The sequence below is a fragment of the Scyliorhinus torazame genome, chromosome 6 (assembly GCF_047496885.1).
Source record: "Scyliorhinus torazame isolate Kashiwa2021f chromosome 6, sScyTor2.1, whole genome shotgun sequence".
NCBI lineage: Eukaryota > Metazoa > Chordata > Chondrichthyes > Carcharhiniformes > Scyliorhinidae > Scyliorhinus > Scyliorhinus torazame.
The window spans coordinates 194,151,929-194,173,613 of record NC_092712.1 but is presented as its reverse complement, the minus strand read 5'-3'; the positions used below and the strand labels follow the sequence as shown (position 1 = coordinate 194,173,613).

The window sequence follows — 21,685 nt, the reverse complement described above, 5'->3', positions numbered from 1 at the left end:
CATTGGGGGCGGAGCATCGGGGGAGGGCCTCAGGTGACGTTGAGGCCATCCCAACCATGTGGGGCGTACTTCTCGAGTATGCTGCTTTTGAGGGGGTGGAGCATCGGAAAACCAGCGCCACCTTGATTTAGGCGTAAAAATGGGTTCTCTGGCCGATTGCCGAACGCAATTCCGGCGTCAACAGTCGGAGAATCCCGCCCCATGTGTCCACCACAAAATCTCGATGTCCTTTGTTCAAAGCGGTAAAGGAAATTAAAATTAGTTCAAGGCTTTTTGGTAATGACCCAATAACAAGCTACCCGCCCACTCACTCTCCTAGTCTGAAGAGATATTGTTTGAAGGACAAATGAGGTTGAGAAAGGAAAACAAGATAGAAAGGTTTCCAATGACATAACTTCATTCCTGGATAATTCCTGGATAAAGGAGTTTAATTACTGATGAACGTATTGTTTGTCTGTCAGCAACACGTCTTTGTTGAATGGTGTATGATGGAATTTCATTGCCATGGTGTAATCTTTCCACTCTTTCCTTTTGTTGTGTTTTCTTTATGTGGACAACCCGAATACCAATGAGGCTTCAATATATTTTCATGAATTTTTGAAATTATCTGGTATATGTAATCCTTTTGTTCTGGCATTTCCTTGTTTCCAAGTATCCTTTTTAGAATCAGTGTCAAAGTCATCTCGAGGATTACAATACTTACCATGTTTGGATGCATGAATTCTTCTAAGTAAGTACGGCACAGCCTTCTGTCCCAGTCGTCAGTAATGTGCCCTCCATACATGATCTCCCCAAAGAGATATCGCAGATCTTCCCAAGGCACCTACAGCAACAGAAGATCACTTAAATTATTCCCAGTTATAGCTAAGTTACTCAAGGTTAATTTGTCATATTAAACATTCATATTGTAAAATCAAAAATAGCCGTTTCACATATATGATGAATAACATCCACTGTCTTGTTGAGGTTTTGCAATTCATTACAATGACATGATAAATGCAAAGTGTGCTCTGAGACATCCACACTATTTCTGTAATTCAGGAACGAGTGCTCTGGATGATCAGAGTGAAGGCCTGTGGTCGACATCTGGAAGTGTCCTGACAATTTACAGCCCTGTTCAAATTCTGAAGTCCCTGCAAGCTAGTGCTTCGCTGAGGTCAGCTTGTGGGGGGAAAGAATGCCAGGACACCGACCCTTTTCTGCACGCTGGTTTCAGGAGGTTCATGGCAGGAGCTTGATAAAACTTTTCAAATGATGCTGGAGCGATGTAATACCAACTCCCACGGTTTTCAAATCATGCCTATCTGATTGAGTGCTTCAGGCTGCTAGGAACGAAGCTGCTTGCAACGGTAAGTGTGAAATAGTTTAATAGACTGTTAACTCAGCAATTTTAGACCATTTCTACCCCACTTTCCCTCAACCTTTTTTGATTTTCAGTAGGTACTTAGGTTCTCATGAGCTTATGTGCCGATTGTTCTCATTCTTGTTTGCCCCCAGCATCGTTATTGAAAGTACAAATTTTCCCAATGGAGATCCCTCAAATTAATGAGCTTGTGAGGAGAGGTGGAGGATCAGAAAGAAGCCAGGTAATCACAACATGAGCTCTCTGTCCACCTACCAATGTCCGCATATCCATAACAGAGGTGAGCATAACTCAGTCACTTCTCCAGGCGATTTGTGCTACAGGGGGTCCAATTCTCAAGGTAGATTGAAACTCAAGCAGATAACCGATGTGTGTAATGGTTTTGGGTAGATATTAAACTGGAAACACCCCCACCATAGTATATAGTGCTGCTTGAAAGGCTAATCATCAATTGGCAAAGCCTGATTGGATTAGTCCTCGATGGTTCCGTCGGCAAGGGTTGCAGGTATTGCCATGCCTACCTGGTACCAACAGTAGGAACCATCTTCAAAGGATCCAGGTCAAGGGAAACCATGTACACGACTGTGAATCTGATGTAAAAACAACCTACTGCTATTACACGATGTAGGGAGGCACCGCCAATGATACGACCAATCAGCGGCAACCTCAAATCTGTTCCCACCACCTTCCAGGCCTGCTGTGATTGGAATTTATGGGGACATTGCTGTGCAGCGGCAAAGACGCAGTCCTCCTTACAACTACCTCCTGAAGCACCAACTGTACTTCGGTAGCAATCAAACAGGCAGTCAGACGCTGGACTGCGCAGTCACTTGCCCGCAGATTTATGCCTGCATCTTAGGTTTTCTTTTGCTTAATTAACAACCTAAATTGCTGTGAGGCTTTGAAGCTGTAACCAGTGGTGTTATGGGGAAATTTTTTTGATTGTTAATAGTTCAAGCAAACATTGGTGGAGAGAAGTGAGTTGCTCAGGCCAATAAAAGTACAAAGTGACCCAAAAAGCAGGAATTGCTAGAAATACAGAACATATCCATGACCTTTGTACTTATCCAACATTTTTCACTTCTTTCCAGAGCTATTCAAGTCATTAAAACCACGAGACTCTTTGTAATATCAACATATCTATGGTTCCTTTGGTATTCTCAATGTTATAATTTGCTTTAAAAAATTACACTGAAAGGCAACTTGTCATTCTTCTACAAAGCTTTCTTCAATCCTAATAATCAAAAGAAATTTGTCGTGATATTGCTGGTCAGAGCTTCAATATCGTACAACGATTCAACTAAAAATATCAATCAGTACTCATCATATTTTAATATTCTAATTTGGACTAATATTTGCATACAACTAAAGTGAGTTCCATTTTTGTAACCAGGACCATGTGCAATGGCACCATGGATTTCCAAAACGTGTACTATAAGGTACTACTCAAAAGGCTACTTAATAAGATAAGAGCCCATGGTGTTAGGGACTAGGATATTAGCAAGGATAGAGAATTGGCTAACTAATAGAAGAAAGTTGGGATACATAGAACATAGAACAGTACAGCACAGTACAGGCCCTTCGGCCCACAATGTTGTGCCGACCATTTATCCTAATCTAAGATCAACCTAACCTACACCCCTTTAATTTACTGCTGTCCATGTGCCTGTCCAAGAGTCGCTTCAATGTCCCTAATGACTCTGACTCCACCACCTCTGCTTGCAGTGCATTCCATGCATCCACCCCTCTCTGTGTAAAGAACCTACCTCTGACATCTCCCTATACCTTCCTCCAATCACTTTAAAATTATGTCCCCTCGTGACAACCATTTCCGCCCTGGGGAAAAGTCTCTGGCTATCCACTCTATCCATGCCTCTCATCACCTTGCACACCTCTATCAAGTCATCTCTCTTCCTTCTTTGCTCCAGTGAGAAAAGCCCTAGCTCCCTCAACCTTTCTTCATAAGACTTGCCCTCCAGTCCAGGCAGCATCCTGGTAAATCTCCTCTGCACCCTCTCCAAAGCATCCATATCCTTCCTATAATGAGGCGACCAGAACTGGACACAATATTCCAAGTGTGGTCTAACCAGGGTTTTATAAAGCTGCAGCAAAACCGCGCGGCTCCTAAACTCAATCCCCCTGTTAATGAAAGCCAACACACCATACGGCTTCTTAACAACCCTATCAGCCTGAGTGGCACCTTTGAGGGACCTATGTATGTGGACCCCAAGATCCCTCTGTTCCTCTACACTTCCAAGAATCCTGCCTTTAACCCTGTATTCAGCATTCAAATTCAACCTTCCAAAATGAACCACTTCACATTTATTTAGGTTAAACTCCATCTGCCACTTCTCCGCCCAGGTCTGCATCCTGTCAATGTCCTGTTGTAACCTGCAACAGCCCTCAACACTATCTACAACTCCACCAACCTTCATGTCATCGGCAAACTTACTAACCCCCACCCTTCCACTTCCTCATCCAAGTCATTTATAAAAACCACAAAGAGCAGAGGTCCCAGAACAGACACCACTGGTCACCGACCTCCAAGCGGAATACTTTCCATCCACTACCACTCGCCGTCTTCGAGGGACGTTTTCAGGATGGCAACCTGTAACTAGTGGAATACCACAAGGATCAGTGCTGGGGTCACAATTATTTATAATATATATTAATGACTTGGATAAAGGAAGTGAATGTACTATTGCCAGGTTTGTGGATGCCAAAAATAGAAGGAAAGGCAAGTGGTGTGGATGTTATGAAGAGTCTGCAGAAGGATACAGAGAAGTTAAGTGAGTGGGCAAAAGCTTGGCACGTGGAATATAATGCAGGTGCGTGTAAAGTCATGCACTTTGGTAGGAAAGAGGCTGAATATTATTTAAATGGAGAAAGATTGCAGAAAGCTGCAGAGCAGAGGGTTTTGGGGTTCCTCGTCCATAAATCACAAAAAGCTAGCATGCAAGTTCAGCAATAATAAGGAAGGCAGATACAATGTTGGCCTTTATTTCAAAGGGAATGGAATATAAACACAGTGAAGTCTTGCTAAAACTATACAAGGCAATAGTTAGACTAAATCTGGAATACTGTGAACAGTTTGGTCCCCTTATCTAAGGAAACATATACTGGCACTGGAGGAAGTCCAGAGAAGGTTCACTAGGTTGATCCCTGGTATGGAGGTATTTTCTTATCAGAGGTTGAGTAAATTGGGCTGTACATAAAGGATTCTAAGGGGCTTGACAGAGACATAAAGGATTCTAAGGGGCTTGACAGAGTAAATGCTATGGAAGAGTCTCGGACAAGATGGCATAATCTCAGGTCAAAGGTCACCCATTTAAGACAGCGATGAGTAATTTCTTCTCTCAGAGGGTAGTGAATTTGTGGAATTCTTTATCGCAGAAAGCTGTAGGGGTTGGGTCATTAAGTTTGTTATGTATGTTAAGTATGTTGGGGTGGGGGACTTTTGCGAGCTTGGGAGCATTGGAGGAAAAGTATAAGTTGCCCCGGGGAAATTTCTTGAGATATATGCAGGTGAGGGCATTTACTAGACAACAGGTGAGGGAATTTCCATTGCTCCCGACACAGGGGATACAGGACAGGGTGCTTTCAGGGGTGTGGGTCGGAGAGGGCAAGGTGTCAGAGATTTACCGAGAGATGAGGGAAGAGGGGGAGGAGTCGGTGGGCGAACTAAAAGGAAAGTGGGAAGAAGAACTAGGGGAGGAGATAGAGGAGGGTATGTGGGCTGATGCCCTAAGCAGGGTAAATTCCTCTTCCTCATGCGCCAGGCTTAGCCTGATTCAATTTAAGGTGCTACATAGAGCACACATAACGGGAGCAAGATTGAGCAGGTTCTTTGGAGTGGAGGACAAATGTGGGAGGTGTGGCGGGAGCCCGGCAAACCACGCACATATGTTTTGGGCATGCCCGGCACTGGAAGGGTATTGGAAGGGAGTGACGGGAGTGATTTCGCGGGTGGTGAGGGCCCGGGTCAAACCAGGCTGGGGGTTAGCTCTATTTGGAGTTGCGGAAGAGTCGGGAGTGCAGGAGGCGAAAGAGGCCGACGTTGTGGCCTTTGCGTCCCTAGTAGCCCGGCGCAGGATCCTACTCATGTGGAAGGAGGCGAAACCCCCCGGACTGGAGGCCTGGGTAAATGATATGGCGGGGTTCATTAAACTGGAGCAGATAAAGTTTGCCCTGAGAGGATCGGCTCAAGGGTTCACCAGGCGGTGGCAGCCATTTCTCGACTACCTAGGGGAACGTTAGAGGGAAGACAGATGACCAGCAGCAGCAACCCAGGGGGAGGGGGGGGGGGGAGGGGGGGTTTAGTTTAGGTCAAAGATAAAGGGGTTTTGTTACTTGTGTATTGTTTAAAATTTCTGTATTGTTATTGTTGCGTTTGCTTTGTAAGAGGGGAAAAATTGTTGTTTGGGAAAAAAATTTCAATAAAACATTTATAAAAAAAAAAAAAGTATGTTGGGGTGGTATGGTGGCACAGTGGTTCGCACTGCTGCCGCACAGCACCAGGGGCCCAGGTTAGATTCCGACCTCGGGCGACTATGTGGAGTTTTCACATTCTTTCAGTGTCTGTGTGAGTTTCCTCCAGATGCTCTGGTTTCCACCCACAGTCCAAAGATGTACAAGTTAGGTGGGTTGGATATGCTAAATTGTCCCTCGGTGGAGTTACAGGGATAGGGTGGGGGATTGGGCCTAGGTTAGGGTGCTCTTTCAGAGGGTCGGTGCAGACTCAATGGGCCTAATGGCCACCTTCTGCACAGTTGGGATTCTATGATTCTATGTTCGAGGCCGAGAGAGACAGATTTTTAATCAGTATGAGAATCAATGGGGATAAGGTGGGAAAATGGAGTTAAGGATTATCACATCAGATCAGTCATGATCTCATTGAATGACAAAGCAGACCCGGTGGCCCGAATGGCCCATGTCTGCTCCTATGTCTTATGATTTGCTGCAGTTTTGATAAACAAAAATCTACAAATGTTGAAATAAAATAAGAACAGAAGATGCTAAAATTGCAAGTCAACATTTTGGACAGAGAGCCTTCTTAAGACTTTGAGAATAAAAGGCAAGAAAGTCAAATTTTGGGAATAACTAAAGTAAAAGGGCCTTTCAAATTAGTCTTTTAAAATTTGGATTCTGGGAGCCTGGTATCCAAGAGTCATCTCCTGGCAATGATGCTGTTTAATTAATTTTCTGTAGACTAGCTGACTTGTACAAACCCAGGTACAACTGAGGAAAACAACAAATGGAGGCCAAAAGTATATGCATGCTGCCTACAATTACGAAGAGACAGCTCTTAAAGCTTATTAAATATATTATTTTATATTGCAAAGGGTAAACTAATGTTGGGAAATGCACCAAGGTCATGTATCTGCTGCATATTTTGGACAATTTTTGTTTTTATTGCATTTTGTTTCTGGGCTTCAAGCCAATAAAAAAGCAGATAGATAAAAGAATAATTTATTTGTCATGTGAAGCACTCACAAAACAAAAGTCAGTCGAGGCAATGGTCAAGGAAGATTGGTAACTCAGGGTAAATATTCTGCTATAGCATTTCTTCCACACATCAAGATTAAATATAGGAAATTCTTTGAGGATGTGAATGAATCATAGGGTGGATTTTAATGGCTGGTGTATATGTCTATTTAATAGCTGAGGGTGGGTAGCAACCTTTCTGTGGCTATTTCCAAGAGCCCTCAATGTGATTAAAAGCCTTTCCGGCAGTTTGCTGGCTGTGTTGGAGCTCCTGGGTCCTAGAGTACAGATGTCCTGCCATCAAGCACTTCTGGCGAATCAGAGATCAGCAGCTCATAGGAATCAGCAATGCCATGAGGAACGGTGGCTACTACCTGCACTGCTATGGGTCCCAGGAGAAGAGCTATTGCTGGAGCCTCAGACCACTGGTAACTAGAGCAGGCTCACCGAGTCAGGCAGGTCCCGGTGAGGTGGAGGAGCAGGGACAGGCGGGGGCTTGGTGTAAAGGATGCAGGGAGGGAGGAGGGAATGGGTCTTTCTGTGGGAGCAATCCTTGGTGCTAGTGGGTCCATCCATTGCGTACTGAATGCCTGAACAGGAGGGGCCCACAACACCTATCCCACCTCAGGCATGCCCACCAGATTGCCCACACGACATGGTCCAACCCCTCCTGCCCACTTCCCACTCCACTATGCAGCCCCTCCCTCACTTCCCTGTCTGCTCCTTCCCCCAGGAGTCCTTTTAATTCCACCCACAGCAATATAGAATGTTACAGCACAGAGGATGTCATTCGGCACATTGTGTCTGTGCCAGTTCTCTGCAGGAGCAAATCGGCTATTTCCACTCCCATGCCTTTTCCCTGTAGCCCTGCAAATCTTTTCTTTACAGATAATTATCCTATTCCCATTTTAAAGTCATGATTGAACATAATTGAACATAATTTAACCACATTTTCAGGCAGTGCATTCTGGTTCTTGATCCTTCCACCAATGAGAAGTATTTCTCCCGATAATTTTGAACAACTGTCAAATTTTCTCTCAACCGTCTCTTTTAAAAAAAAAAGAATCAAGCTCAGCTTCTGCAATCTATCCTTGTAATTCATGACTCTCATCCCTTCCTCCCAGCGCTGAGAAACACAACGCTATCAAACCCGTTTTCTGCATTGGGAAGCTCAGCTCACTGGAACTCCTTAGTGTAGCTAGAGATCGGGAAGCCATTTTTGTGCCCAAAACGCACCCCCCCGATCGCGCCCCCAAGCCCCAACTCACTAAAAGGGGCCTCCCCCCCCCCTTCGACACTCCCAAAACCCCCCCAATATCTGCGCAGGGCACCCCTGGCCCAATCGCTGCCACACAGAAAATGCCAGCATGGCACCTTATCAGAGCCAGCCTGGTTCCCTGGCAGTACCACCAGGGCACCTTGGCAGTGCCAGGCTGGCACCCAGGTGGTACTGTCAGGATGCCAGGCTGGTGGTGCCAGAGTGCCCAGGTGGCAGCAGCAGTGTCAGGTACCACCCTGCTCAGAGGGCAAGCACCCGGGGGACTCTGATCACCTGGGAGACCCCCATCTGGTTTCATCTGGTCCCTGTTTGTGGAAACCAGTACTGAAAGGCCTTGCCCAAGGTCTCTGAGGCGAAGGGGATCCCAACGCCTCGGGTGCCTTGGGAAAATGCTATTAGAGTGAGACTAGCTGTCTCGCTGTAATATGAAGATTTGACAAAACGTGATCCCGCCCACAATGGGTGGGATTCACACTGCAACATCTCGCGAGATCATGTTAGATACCGTGAGGCATTGTGAACCGGGTAGTTCCCGGGAGCAGGGTCTCCCGGCTTCTATCGACCACGTTGTGCTGTGGTGCGCTGCTTTTCAGGTGCAACGTAGCCGTTTGATTGCGCCCAATGTGTGAAGCACAACTCACACTAAACATACCATAACTGGGATGCATTTCATAGATTCCACCCCTAACTCAGAATCCAAATGTTTTGTGAGCGGCATGGTAGCACAATGGTTAGCACTGTTACTTCACAGCGCCAGGGACCCGGGTTCAATTCCTGGCTTGGGTCACTGTCTGTGCGGAGTCTGCACGTTCTCCCCATGTCTGCATGGGCTGCTGCCGGACACTCCGGTTTCCTCCCACAAGTCCCAAATGATGTGCTGTTAGGTGAATTGGACATTCTGAATTCTCCCTCTGTGTACCCGAACAGGCGCCGGAATGTGGCGACTAGAGGATTTTTACACTAACTTCATTGCAGTGTGAATGTAAGCCTACTTATGACACTAAAAAAGATTTCTATTATTAATGAAATAAATCTCTTATTAGCTGGTAGTAAACAGGAAATTTTTCGATACCATTTTCCAAACTAGTGATCTCTATATCTAGAAGGACAAGGGTAGCAGATGGGTGGAACAACACCTACCGCAAATGACTCTCCCAGTCACACACCATCCTTGCTAACAGCATTGTGGGTGTTTCTACATCGCGTGGACTACAGCAGTTTAAGAAGGTAGCACATAACCACCTTCTCAAGGGCAACTGAGGATGGGCAATAAATGCTGACCTAACCAGTGACACCCACATCCCATGAACAAGTAAAGAAAAATGAGATGTAATGAAATAATAATGTATCAACTTAGTCAGTGGCATCTGAAGTGTTGACCCACTGTCTTATTTGTGGCTCATTGATCTTGTTTCTTTTTTGGAAAGGTAGTGGTTAGTCAAATAGATGGACTACTACATAATGTTTTTTTTTAATTACTCAGGACTTAGCAGGTTGAATCAGTAATTTTAAATATAAGCTCTGAGACAGTACATCCCCAATTTTAATTAAGGGTGGGAACTGAGTGAAGATTGAATTGAATGGGGTTTGTTCAGTTCCCCAGGGAGAGAGGCCTGGGAGATTTAAATTCACTCTGTCATTTGAATAGTTATGAGGCCCCAGCCTATTTCTAGTGGCCTGTTTCTAGCTAGTGCTCCTGAAAGTCCGGAAGTTAAAATGTTGGGCAGAAATGTTGAGGCTTCAGCCTGGATTCCATTTTAATCCCCCACCATCACCCAACCCTACTATACCCTGCTGGGTAGGCAAAGTTAAAATCAGCCTTTACAGTACTCTAATCCAGGTGATTTTCAAACTTTTTTACCCCGGGACCCACTTTTTGTCAATTAGCTGACCTTCGGGACCCACGCAGGCCGACCTTCGCGACTCATGCCACGTTCGCTTCCCTTTAATGCCAAAGGGGAGCCTGTTTGTACTTCACAATCTCACTTGAATCAGGTTCAAAGGAGAGGGCAATGCACATATCAATGCGACTTCAGCCAATTCCTTTGTGCTGTCTTCATCTTTGTGAAAAAGGAAAATCCAACCTTGCTCATGTAGGTCGTTGTGAAGGGCAATAGCAAAGAAATGCTTGTTTTTCTCAGCACTGGATACTCCTGGGAGAAGCTACTCCAGAATGTTGACAGCCTCATGGGCGTTTTAAATGTTTTTAATGTGGTATCACAGCTCAGGTACAGCACTAGTTTGGAGTCAGCTGTAAGTTAATAACTGACTCTAGGGTCTCAATCTCAAAAATTATTTTTCACCCACCAGTTCTCTTTCAAAATCTGAAACTTCTTTCATTTGCCAGTACTTCCTTGCATTTAACACACATGGGCTTTGTATCCTTATTTGCATTGGCACAGTTGATAAAACCATACCTCAAGAAATTATCTTAAGCTGCTTTGTTCCTGAGTTAAGTTTCTTCTTTGTAGGTTGTTAACCAGAAGCCCTGGAGCTCTGTACAGAGCGAACACTAGCACTGTTCTGTCCTGCCCTGGACTCTCCTAAGAAGCTCTCTCCAGCAGCTTCAGTTATGAGATACTGTCCAGTAGGTACACTGCCTATTTGTGTCTCTGGTGGTCTCTTACGTGATCCATCTTCACAGTCCTCTTGCCTTGCTTACCAGAAGTTTGATTTAGCGGCAAAAGCACGTATATAGAGGGCGCTTGATGTCAGGTGTATGTGTAGGGCACGAGACCTTTCCACTGCTGCCGCTTTTCATTTAAAAGGCGGCTGCTTGAAAGCCGGTCGTGGCCATTGAGTGCTTCTCCTGCGATTGGGGCCACCGCGGGATTGGAGCAACCGATCGCTCCGTGACCCCCCACCACCACCACCACCCGCCCGCGACCCACGCGTGGGTCACAACCCGCACTTAGAAAAACCCTGCTCGAATCTAATCTCTTAATCATTAAGTGCATCCGTACCAGTTACAATTCAGTTATTAGGGAATGTGAGAGGAGAGATTGTTAGCATTCCAAACACACAGTGTTTCTGGTGCATGTGTTTCACCTTGTACCCACCAATTCATTGCAACCCCTAATGTGAAAATGCAATCATATAATTATTTTCAAAAGATAATTATTTTGAATATATTTATTCTACATCCTTGTCAAAATTAGATGGTCTAATATAAGTTCAGCTATGAGTAAAACACTGGTGTACATGAACTGTAGCAAACAATTTCATCCTTAAAAAATTAATATTGTTCCCAAAGACAGCCATTACTGTGGCATATGAGACACATTTTTCTAAATTAAAAAAATGCTTAGACTGGTTCTGTGCAATTGTACATTTATAGGACCCTATATTGATGTAATAAGTCTGTTTTCATAATTATGTAAATTGGTATGATAATGATATATATTTCAGGATTGACGTAGCTTTGGATGGACGGCATTCAGGGCTGCTGAAGGGTAATGCCTAATATCTGGGGATGGTTATTAATGAACACTACCTTCTCTCTTATATCGACTTGTCCTTCCCTGTGGAGATGTGTTTTGGAGTTGAAGAGGAGATCTATTGATGCAGATTTTAAGCATGGCTATAGAGCACCTGTTCCACCTGGATTATGTCCCACATTTTTGTGGTGGTGCTTCACATGCTATAGGTTATAATTTGTAAAATCAGGTGTATCACAAGTTGTATTTGTAAATCTCGTGGGGCATGCCCACGTAGCAGGAAACATATAATGCAGGCCATCACTATTTATAACATTGATCAGAATGGTTTAATTTGAGAGGAAGACTGTACGATACGTAAAATATGTGGAGCTCCAGGCTGGACACTGTATTCTCAGCACACATCAACTGGAGAGATCATTATAGGTGTTCTTAGATTTATTTAGCAGAATGAGTTGGTTTTCTTGTATTTTACTCATGTGGTGATTATAAGGATTTGTTTCATATTTATTTCTTCAATTCAAAGTTATTTAATTTTGCACCAAAATTCTCTGTCATTCTTCCATGGAGTCTGTTTTCATGAAGGTGAACAGGCTATCGAGAGTGTGGGCATGTACGTATGTGATGTTTGTGTTAGAGGCTAAACTATGCCAAGAGTTGTGGGGAGGTCTTGGAGTGGACAATGCAATATTCCTGGGTGAAGTGCTTGATTTGGAAGAAGTGGAACATGCACTGCTGAGTGAGGTAGGATTTCTTTATTAGAGGGACAATATCTTGCTCTCGTGGTGGAGTTGGCTGAGACTGGTGATAATTTCTTTCTGGCTCTGAGTCTGTTCCCAGTAAGTGCACTTAGAAGCTCAGTTTTGTATCATTTAGAGCAGATAGCCGGCAACTGATGTGATCTTCAACAATGATCAAGCCTCTCTTCAGACTCACAACAATACACACAGCAGCTGTGGATGTTTCTGTACCCATTCTGAAATATGCGTATCTCAAGTTTATTTTTCTTTCTTGTTTTGCTAATGCTAAATTGATAGATGTGCACGTTATTAGTTAAACATTCCTGGACAATTCACCTCCAATTTATGTATGTATTTTATGACTCATTCACAACACATCATTCACTGCTAGAAGTTAATATAAAGTAACTATGCAAATTACATATCTGAAAAAGTAAATGTTTTATAAATTATAGACAAGCACATTTAGCATTGCCAGGGTTAAATAATTTCATCACTTTTAAAGTTGGGTTTGGCTAATAAATATAATCTGCTTCTGGTTAATAGCATACAGTATTCATTCGCACTTGCCAGAATTTACTGACAAAAAAGCACTATCAAGCCAGGAGGATGTGAAATTAATTATCTTCCAAATTATAATCTACTTTAGAATGCATTTTGTTTAACTACTTTGTTTTAATTAAATATTAGAATTATACAAATTGCTCAAATCAAATCAGCACAAAATATTTTACACTTTAGATGCTGTGGATTGTTTACTTATTCACATTTCAGATTCAAATTACATGAACCATTAAGGTCTCAGGCAGATTTAATTACTTTTAATCAACCTCGATTACAATCAAAACATGATTCACTAAGTGATATACATCTGTTAAAATGTATATGAAGTATCAGAACTGAGAAAGTCAAAGGAAGGAGGAAGCTTAAACTCATAATAATGACAAATATCGGAAAATATACACTCATTTGTACATCTGACAAGTTCTAAATAGCTACCATCATCATAACTAATTGTTGATGTTCCTCATTCGGTGCAACAAACTGTCAGATACGCTGTATCCAATTACTTTTCTTCAAATGCTTCATTGCCTGCCTAATGAATTTTGTGTATATTCACATGTAAACCATGTTTGGCTAACATAATGAAGGGCATTTTTTCTTTACGATCCACATGACCTGGGGTTTTCCCATAGGAATACAATGGTAATTTTCAAAAAGTCAAGAATTAGAGTCCTTTACATCTTAAATGCAAGGTGCCACTCTGGTAGGAATGCAGCATGCTTCAAATATGCAGCATGGTTCCTGCCCGATTGGATGTTAAGCCACCTAATCAGAGCCCAAGCATAATGATTAGGGTTTAGCACATTAACAAACAAGAAATTAGCCTCTTGATCCCTGTAAAATATTAGACAGACTGTAATCCAGATATGCTGGTCAGTAATTTGCAGTTTAACTGGAACAGAAAACACAAAAGATATATTTGACTGATTTTGGCATGGCCTTTATTATCAGGAAGGGGCTGTTGAGGTGGGTAACAGCCTTTCGCGGAGTGGCAAGCCACCAACCTTAATCCTGAATTGAGGGTGTGGTTCACCGCAAAAATTTCAAAGTGTGGTTCTGGGAGCGTTTGACAGGGTGCATCATGATGGCTGCCATGCCAAGATTGAGACTGCTTTCAATGGCACTTAGCCACTTTTTTGTACTTTGGGAGTTTACCCCCGGTCGAGGCCCTGACCCTTGGTAGTGCCAACCTGGCATTGGGCACCCTGACAGTGCCAACCAGGCACCCTGGTAGTGGCATTGCCAAGGGGCCCGGGTACTATTCTGCCACCCAGGAGCTCCCTCTGAGGACCCACCCCCCGCCGTCCAAGTTGCCATCATGCCTAGTCCACTCTTGCAAAAACCAGTACTGATCGGCATCTGGTAGAGGCCTCATGGGCGCGGCCGCTAACCTCTGGGTGCCGGGTGAATGTGGTGTTGGAATATTTAAATGAGCCATAAACATCATTATGGCGTGATGCAGATCACACCGGGTGTAGCAAGTCGGGTGACGCATGATCGGCCCGGCGCCAAGTCCGATTTGGGGCTCTTCCGGGATTCACTTGTCGCGCCCAGCTCCATGCCGGACTCAACGCAGTGACTAAATCGCACCTTACCATGGCTATATTTGAAAAATATTTAATTGGCTGTAAAACACTTTGAGACTTTCTCAGGTTGTGAAAGGCACGTTATAAGCGCAAGTGTTTTTCTTTTAAAAACGCAAAAGCTTGACTTTGCGGAAGTAACATGGTAGTTGAATACGATCCTTACCAAATGTAGAATTGAGATTGTAATGGATTCGATTACAATAAAAAACATGCAAAATAAAATTTCTAATCGCCAGTCCAGGATTACCACGAGATGAGATTACAACAACTTGAAATCTATCAACTCTCCAGGAATTCTCCACAGGCATTCTCAGGTAGGATGTTAGCAATGAACTCAAAAAGAGATAATCAGATGGGGTATAAATGAGCTGCTGGTTCATAAAGCCTGTTTTACACTACCATCATGGACCATTTTCAACTCCCTGATGTAGAAACTTCTATGGGTTCAAACAAAATTTTTTAAAAAATCAAAATACCTATGTAACATAATAAATTTTACTCAATGAACATTTATACCTACAAAAGTTGAAACTCAAACTCAGTAGGGGTGCAAAATGGGAAGCAGCAAATTGTCTGCCTGCCATGGACCCCATCTGATTTTCCTTTGCATCGCAAATGAAAACTGAATTTGGTGTATAATGGACTGTCAGTCTACTGTACCCATTCAGCACAACTGCTTAAATTGAATTTCACACCCTGTGTCTTTTAAGTCTATTTAATAAAGTTTTGCTTGAAGGCCTCAGCCTCTTTCAAAATGTGGGCAGAGATTTGTAATTTTGTCCAGAGCTGCAACGTTGTTAGAAGGCAAATCTTGTTGTCTTAACATGCACAGTGTGTACAATTTAACAAGCAGCATCCATAACATTTAGTTGTCTTGCCAATAGAGTTGACTTGATGTTAACACCCACAGCTCCCCAATGCTGCAAAGAGGTGGTTTGGGGAGGGGGGGGGCCTTAAAAAAAAATCTGAAGCATGACCTCAGCCTGCTGCCTACATGTCTGCTTTTATCAAAGCATGGCATTAAATTTACATGGCGTTTGAATGTCCTGCTATGGAGAGGCGGAACACTTCATTAATATATTTAAATCAGGCTTGCATTGTGCAATTAGAAGCCTAATTTAAATGTAACAATTGCATTGCAGATTTCACAGTGTCTTTCCTCAGGCTGTTAATGAAGCCATCAGCCTCCCCTCTGCTGATTGTAGATTCTCTCTCTCTCCTCCTACCTCAATCACATAACTCCACCGGCAATGTTCCAATGGTCTCTATACTGTGATTGTGGCCAACACTCTCCATCCCCACAAGCTCTGATCTCTGACCATTCCCCTTCCCAACTGTCAGGACCATCCCCAAGATCCTTGGCTGCATCCTCCTTCTACTGGATTTCCCACCCGGCAGACAGCCAAGCTGTCAACCTGGTTGGCTACCAGGCAGACAACTGAATTATAACGTGGGCTGGAATTCTCCAGCCGTTCACTGGCGGTGATTTTCTCTGTTCCCACCGGCATTGCACCCCTGCTCGTGGGTTTCCCGGCTGTGTGAGGTGGCTTCAATGGGAATTCCCATTGACAGCAGCGGGAGCAGAGAATCCCCGCGCCAGCAAATGGCACACTACCTCCCGCTGCCAGGAAACACGGGCGAAATTCTCCCCCAACGGCGGGATGCCCGCCGACTGGCGCCAAAGCCGGCGCCAATCAGACGGGCATCGCGCCGGCAAAAAGGTGCGGAAGTCTCCGCATCTTTGGCGGCCTAGCCCCAACATTGAGGGGCTAGGCCGACGCCGGAGGGATTTCCGCCCCACCAGCTGGCGGAAATGGCGTTTGTTGCCCCGCCAGCTGGGGCGGAAATGCGGCGCATGCGCGGGAGCGTCAGCGGCCGTTGTCAGTTTCCCAGCGCATGCGCGGGAGCGTCAGCTGTCAGTTTCCCGCGAATGCGCAGTGGGGAGAGTCTCTTCCGCCTCCGCCATGGTGGAGGCCGTGGCGGAAGGGAAAGAGTGCCCCCACGACACAGGCCCGCCCGCGGATCGGTGGGCCCCGATCGCGGGCCAGGCCACCGTGGGGGCACCCCCCGGGGTCAGATCGCCCCGCGCCCCCCCCCCCCCAGGACCCCGGAGCCCGCCCACGCCGCCTGGTCCCGCCGGTAAATACCAGGTTTGATTTACGTCGGCGGGACAGGCAATTCCTGGGCGGGACTTCGGCCCATCCGGGCCGGAGAATCCAGCGGGGGGTCCCGCCAACCGGCGCGGCCGGATTCCCGCCCCCGCCCAATCTCCAGGAGCGGAGACTTCGGCGGGGGCGGGGGCGGGATTCACGGCGGCCAACGGCCATTCTCCGACCCGGCGGGGGGTCGGAGAATGACGCCCCACATGTCTGGGAAGCCATAGAATCCCACCTGTGATCCTGATTTTAGATTCAGATGGATTGTCAAATGTATATCAATTCAGGGTTAATTGTATTCAGGTGGTGAGCATTAACTGGGGAGTCACCTGCATTTGTGTATACAAGAGCAGACTCTTGATGCAATTTAACGGAAAGGTGGGGGATTTCAGGCGGGTTTGATTGGGAGTTTCTTCCCACTCACTGTGAGATCCCCACCGCTGTCTAACCACATGTAGTCACTTTTTCAGGCCCTGGAGAGTTTCTCCCCGGTCAAGTCCACATCTCAAATTATTTTCATTTCTGGGAGCTGAAATTGCTGGTCAGACCCGCTCCTCAAGATCGGGCCACGATTTTGAAAGGGTGTCTCAATCTGTAAATGAGCTTGAGGTTCCCCCACACAATCCCCTCCCACCCCCCCCCTCACCCCCACACATGGACATTCCCCCACAACCCCCAAGTGAGGACACACCGCTAAGGGGTCGCCAAGGCCCCCCCTTTTCAATCCTTCCCATGCCCCCTTTTGGGGCCCCCTAACTTCCCCTAACCCTTTAGAAGACCCTTCATACCCACTCTTCATACCCCTTACTCTTGATACCCTCCCACCCCTCCTTTCATGGGCATAGGCCCCTCAGGCCCTGGCCCTTGGCAGTGCCACTGGATACGTGGACCAGTACTAAACGGCACCCGGCTGGGATTTCCCTGGGAAGGCTGATTGATGCCGGGAGCCGGTTAGTTCCAGCGTCAGCATGGTTAAAGGTGTTCTTACACCCACTTTGCCATGGGAGTCTGGGTCCTGCCCATTGTGGGCTGGATCCAGATCACAATGCCTCACAGGATCTCGTTAGACCTCGCAAGGCATTGCGGATGTCGGGATGCCCGGGGGAGGCAGCTTCTGGCATTTACCCTTGCGCCCGATAAGTGTGGTTATCAGTTGGAGATGTATAATATGTAAAATGTCTTCTTAAATAAAAGAGTGAAAAGATAAAATGACTAGACTCCAGTTTTATGCTTCACTGGCTGACTACCTGGGTTAGAAATATTTAAAATCCCTACAGTTCAGAAGGTGTCCATTTGGCCCATCAAGTCTGCACCGACCCATCGAAAGGGCACTTGTCCATCCTGCCTTATCCCCATAGCCTAACGTGCACATCCCTGGACAGTAAGGGCAATTTATCACAGCCAATCCATTTAAACCCCACATCTTTGGACTATGGGAGGAAACCGGAGCACCCGGAGGAGGCCACGCAGACAAGGGCAGAACGTGCAAACTCCACACAGTCACCCAAGGTCGGAATTGAACCCGGTCTCTGGCGCTGTGAGTCAGCAATGCCAACCACTGTACCACCATACCATCCCTTTTATGACTGTGTATAATTGGCATGCACTAGCAAGCTTCACTTCTTCCATGACTTTGAGGCCTGTAGATGCCACTTTTGGCTCTCTGGGGATCGCTTATAACATCACACATATAGGGTACAGGCAGCACAAACTCTGGCAAGGCTAGAAGAGTAGTGCAGGGTGGCAGCGTGGAGCAGAGGCTGGACCTGGGAGGCAGCCTAACAGAGTGGGTGGCTGGGGGAGGAGGTGAGGTTTTCTGGGTGCCTTTTAAATATGGCACATGGACCTTCGAGCCAATGAGGTAACTGTTGGGAGGGGGAATTCCTGTCTGCCGCCACAACATTTGCTGTTTTCCAAACAGAGTCATAAGTAATTAGCTGAATAGTGCAAGAACGTGTGTGTTCAGCCATCTCAATTGCAGCGACAATCAGTTGCATTTCCATGCCCGTAATCACTTCAGAGCGGAAGATTCTGGCTATTATCTCTGAAGGGAACTGGACAGGCATTTCATTTTACAAAAGGAGCACATCATATCCCTTGGAAAAATGCCAAAATATATTTTTCACATTCTTGAAATGTATGTGCAGTTTTCAGTGTACACTATGGAGAATCCACCGATTCCGACAAAGCAATTGGGGCATTTAAAGTAACTGTAATTACCTTTTTTTAATACAAATATTGTTTAGGAAGGTCTTGCAAGTTGAGACATTTCGAAAGGGAAATTGTTAAAATGTCTCCAGCTATTGGAGCCCTCTTTGCAAGATTTAATATTCTTCATTCAAACTCAAAAAGAAAACATGATATTTCACATTCCCTGTGCAAATTGTAAAGTGCTTTCAACCAGAGTTTACTTTATCTTTACTCCTGATAAGGGCGCACCTGTCCTCAAACATTCATTCTTGGTTAAATCCATCACAAGACCTTTTATTTACCTTGCCTCGAGCTAAAGTACTCTTGCGCGCTTTAACTAGAATGTTATCACAACTCTATCACAGCATTCAAATTAAGATGACTAGTTACTTTTTCTATTTCCCCATTCTTTGTGAACCGTTATTATAATACACTTAAATTAGAAACTTGAGAGTTTCGTAACTCACTCCCATAGGAGGCTTATTTAGTTTTCCTAACTCCGGCTCTAACGGGAAAAGGTTTGCAGCCAGATTGGGAAAGTCAAAATGCACTCTTACATTATTATACACAATTCGTGTTAAAAATTTAAAAGGAAAGCAAAAACAAGAACAAACACTTTTACTCTGATGTTTTCAGAGCAATGACATTTTGCTGTAGCAGTAACGGTGGGGCTGTCAACACTTTGTTTGTATGGGATAAATAAATAGCAAGCTGTAGTGTCCATACATGGATAGTTAAATGCAGAAATCCAAGGGTTGCTGTCAGCAATAATCCATTCCTCCGCAGGGCTTTGTTCAATTGGAATTTGTACATAAGGCATTTTAACATTGTGAAGAAGGGCTAATTAACCACTAGGTTTGTGCTGATGTAAGCTGGAAAAGTTAGAACTGCTGCAATCAGATGCGAGGGAGCTTTTAAACCATGTAATATGCAATAATTACTGATGACAGCTTCTCTGGCCCTGAAAAATGTATTTGGCAAGGTATCAGGCTCAGACTGAAAACTGATGTGTAACTCTCCAGTTGCACAGACCAGTTTTCTTTCCAGATCTTGCACCTCTTCAAAGAAAATGAGTGGACGTGGTTTACACAACCACTCTGATGGAGAGGGGTCTGATAGAGCCAGAAGCCACCAGCTCCACAGAAAACCAAATATAACACCCCCTCCCCCCACTACCAAGGTATCGACAATCATCACCGACATTGCCCCACTCCACCCCCTCCGAGGTATCGTCGGTATTCCCTCCCTCAGTAACCGCTCTCCTCTCCCCACCCCATTTTCTCAGAAGAAAGTTAATGTTACAGATTTGTTTCTTAAAAATGAAGCTTTTTTCTGTTTTCTCTTTTATGTCTCTCTCTTAATCCCATTTTCATGCTCCAATCTTTGTTCTGCTCCCTCTATGCTGATTTAAGGAGGGGAGGGGGAGGGGTCATTAGGAACAGTAACTGATCAACTCACACAAAATATTCTGGGCATTTGTATGCAAGATGAGCAGCAAACAGCTGTTCCTTGGCACTCACAGCAACTCCAGTCAGCATTAAGCTCACCTAGCTACACTACTGGATGTGTATCCACACATTATTAGATTTTCCCACATGACCAGCAAGATTATTGATTCAAAAGAATTGGGGATGATAACATTTATATGTTAAGATTGTTTTTTATTCATTCACAGGATGTGGGCTTCGTTGGCAAGGCCAGGAGTTACCATCTTTCCTCCTTGAGAAAGTGGCAGGGAGTTGTCTTCTAGAACTGCGGCAGTCCAAGTGAATTAAACTTTTGGAAGCAGGTTCAATACAGCTGAATGGCTTGCTAGGCCATTTCTAAGGCAGTTAAGGACATATATAAAGGGAAGGATGGCAAGTTTATTTCCCTAAAGAATGTTTGTGAACCAGTTGGGTTGTTTCATAGCCATCATTCTAGCTTCTTAATCCGGATTTATATAACTAACTGGAACTAAATTCTCCAACTGCTGGTGATTGGATTTGAAAGCTCACTTCCATGGAATTTGTGCCTCCTTGTTAATACTGGACTCTTGAGTTACTCATCCAACAGCATAACTAGTGTGCTGCCTACTCATTCAATGTGTAAAATTAAGCATGGACCCCCAAAATTTAAAGTATACTTAAAATACCATCCATCACCTTTCCAAGAGTGAATCCTAGCATCATCATCCCTAATTGATGGGAGTTTATACCCATGTTTAATTGCCAGTCAATTGAATGAAGTGCTTGTGTTCAATTACCACATCATCTGAAAGCTATCTTTTGAAGGAGCCAACAATTCTAAGAAACACAGAGAAACTGTTTTATGCCAGGCCATTTAAAAAAATCTGTCTTGATTCCTGGGTTTGATTCCTGGCTTGGGTCACTGTCTGTGCAGAGTCTACATGTTCTCCACGTGCCTGCGTGGGTTTCCTCCCACAAGTCCCGAAAGACATGCTGTTAGGTAATTTGGACATTCTGAATTCTCCCTCTGTGTACCCGAACAGGCGCCGGAATGTAGCGACTAGGGACTTTTCACAGTAACTTCATTGCAGTGTTAATGTAAGCCTACTTGTGACACTAATAAAGATTATTATTATATGGGCAATCACTTCAGTTCAAAAGAAATAGCTCCAATCTCCAGGGATGTATTTATGGTTGAGCCACAGATTGACTTGAAGGATTAGGCCTAAAGTCTTTACAAAATTTAATAAAAGCAGATGATGGGAAAATACCAAAACACATCACACAGCTTAAACAAAACCAATAAAAAGACTTGAGGATCTTCCAGAAAGAAAATATTCAGTGTTGTTTGGGGAGGTGGAAACAGCGATATGGCAAGCCAGAGGAAAATTAAAGTTCATCCAAAACGATGGGATTTTAAGGAATAGCCACACTGGCA

At 44.7% G+C, this 21,685-nt stretch overlaps 1 protein-coding gene across 1 annotated transcript in view; it reads right to left on the bottom strand.

The window, feature by feature from the left end:
• The window catches only part of LOC140425201 (dynein axonemal heavy chain 11-like), a 755,586-nt gene that overhangs the window by 58,985 nt on the left and 674,916 nt on the right, over positions 1–21,685 (bottom strand). The window contains 1 exon segment of the mRNA XM_072509215.1: positions 704–823. Within this exon segment, the coding sequence (XP_072365316.1) occupies positions 704–823 (120 nt within the window).